This window comes from Gavialis gangeticus, unplaced genomic scaffold (assembly GCF_001723915.1).
Source record: "Gavialis gangeticus isolate Ggan-Ray unplaced genomic scaffold, GavGan_comp1, whole genome shotgun sequence".
NCBI classification, from domain to species: Eukaryota; Metazoa; Chordata; order Crocodylia; family Gavialidae; genus Gavialis; species Gavialis gangeticus.
Window position 1 is genome coordinate 73,043,708 of NW_017728993.1, and position 2,725 is coordinate 73,046,432.

The window sequence follows — 2,725 nt, forward strand, 5'->3', positions numbered from 1 at the left end:
AAAGAGGTAGAAGGACTCTTAGACCAGAGTGAGATAGTAGGGAAATAAAGTGGACAGATAAACTGAAGTTATCAACATAAAGAAATGTGTGTGTGGAAGAGCCATGAGACATAATGGAGACATTCGGAAAGCTTTTATTTTCCACTTATCTACTTGTGACTAGGCCCAAGTAAAAAAACCTCCCAATCATCAAAACCTCAGAGTGATGCACTGTCTAAATCTGTGACAAAAATACAAAAACCAGTTCTGTTGCATAAAGCATTTTCTGTAAGTTCTGTTTCAAGAATCTGTACTTCTGATTCACGTACTTTATGAGGAGAGAGAGACAGAAAGAACACTGAGTGGGAAGAATACAGACCTCATAAATTTAGTAATGCTTATTAGTGCTTGAGAAATATCTTTAAGCTTAAAGTCTTACTAACCTCCCTTCTTGTGGCAGTAAGCTTACATTTGATCAGGTTATTCTCCTTTATTTCTTTAACTTGCTAGCTATACACTCACCAGCCAGCCACAGCTAAAATATGGGACACTTCAGTATTAAGGCAGGATAGTTGTTAATGAAAGAAGATGACTTCTTTTTGCATAAAAAAAATTTGCTTTAACTTCCATTTCAGATTTTTCACATTTTATATTTAGATAAAGTTACTGAAATTTTCAGATCAGATTTGACAAAAAACTGATAAATATTGATCTAGGATGAAAATGTTTCCAGTGATGAACATTTGAGAAGTGGTGACAATGTATCTACTGGTTGAGGAAACATTTCTCCCATAATATTTTGTTGAAAGTGGTTTCAAAATGTCATTTACTCATTAGACTAAACAAAACACCTACCACATAAAACTTGCTGACACTAAAAGGAAATCATCATTCACGTTTATTTTGCAGCAGCCTTCCCCACAGAATTTCAATTCTGTTTGGTTCATATGGATTTGGTCTAACTCAGCATACCAAACGGGGCTACTTTGCCAGCTCTTACTCTAATACGGGATGCCTACCACCTGGATAGCTCTACAATTGCTCATCTTTAGTAGCCTATCGAAGTTGAGACAGCTGCTGGCCAATTTTGCAGACAAACCCCAGGGCTGGCAGCCATTTTTGCCCCCCAACCCCATGCCACTCACTGGTCTTGGGGCCTCAGCAGTCATGCCCCTTGCTGCTGATTGGCTACAAGGGCGATCAGCATGACCTCACCTTTCCCCACCAACTGGCTCCAAGGACTGTCTGTCATGTAATCCCGCTCCTCACCACTAATCAGTGGTGAAGGCAACCAACCTGCCATGCCAGCAGCCTTCCACCACCCTTCCCCTTGGTGGGCTACGTGGCCAGGCTGCAGTGACCACAAGGTTTGCTGGCTCCCCAGAGCAGCAGCATTTTATTTTTGGTGATTTTTTTGTTTCAGGGAGCTTGCCAAAAGCAAGAAAGGAACCCACACTTTTTTTGCAGAGCCTGCCTAAAATCATGGTTTCTGCAAAAATTGCAAAAATCATGATTTTGGTCCGTCTTTACTTATCCTTTAACAGCTGCTTAATTCTGAGAACATTTTAACAGTAATATCACTGAATTTAAAAATTCTGCTTCATGGCACATTTAAGGAACTGATTGTACCTGCTTAGCAAAAAATATTGTATCCAATCTGGAATCCTGAACAACAGAGCCTGCTGGTTCTTCTCCTGGCTGCCACTTGAAAAGGAAGATCAGCCCATGTACTGGTCTATAAAATAAAGGTCAAAACAAAAAAAGTGAATAATGCTAGAACGACTGTAGTCATGACATGTGGATGTCTATATACATACACACACACACACACGCGCACGATTAGTCACCAATAACTAACTAATCAATAACTACATTCATCTGTACTCTCTGATCATGTTTCTTCCATTTATTTCTCCCCAGAACCTTAAACACATGCAATTTTATTTTGCTCTAATAAACAAAAATATGCAAAGACCCCCTTATTACCATGCCATCTAAAAAAAACAACTCATTTTTTTTAAGTTTACTGGGACAAAATTATATTTTCTTTTTCTTGCATTCCACAGGATTGTGTGTCCAACTTGGATCTTATTTAACAATTACTTAAAAAATTAAGTAGTTCCAATACAAAAATTATGGAACTGGTTTCATGATGTCAGGTTTGCCCCAGAAACCAAACTATTGCTTGCTTTCTGTTGCCTGAAAACCATCTATCATCTACTAGTTGAGAAGTTCTACCCCAAGAGTACCACTTCTACTATTGAAAGGAAAGGAATTTTTCAGACTGTAAAAGCCTTGGGTTGATGTTTTAGATACGATGGTCCAGGAAAAATGGAGGGAAGGATTTTCATTGTGAAACCTGAGGAAGAATACCATGGTATCTGAAAGCTTATCTGTGTTCCTCTCTACTAGGTAACTGGTCCAATAAAAAACAACCCACAAAATATCTTGCCTCAGATTGTGAAGGCATTAACATAGGGCAGGACTTCTCAGTGGGTGTGTCTACACATACGTTTGATCTTGGAGTAGTTTACTTGCAAGTAAACTACTCGCGGATAAAGGCTCCTGGGCAGGTGTCTACACAAGCAGGGAAGCAGGAGCAGATCTGCTGCTAATGGGCCCACACTGTTCAATTTCTTTATTAGTGACTTGGATGATAGGGTGAAAAGCAGCCTGTTCAAATTTGCTGATGATACCAAGATCTGGGGTGAGGTGGGCATGCTAGTAGGGAAGGACAGATTACAGC

General features: G+C 39.6%; 1 protein-coding gene across 1 annotated transcript in view; it reads right to left on the reverse strand.

The window, feature by feature from the left end:
• The window catches only part of UCHL5 (ubiquitin C-terminal hydrolase L5), a 60,845-nt gene that overhangs the window by 39,061 nt on the left and 19,059 nt on the right, over positions 1-2,725 (reverse strand). Inside the window, exon 3 of the mRNA XM_019502020.1 lies at positions 1,609-1,714. Within this exon, the coding sequence (XP_019357565.1) occupies positions 1,609-1,714 (106 nt within the window). The remainder of the gene's footprint in view (positions 1-1,608; positions 1,715-2,725) is intronic.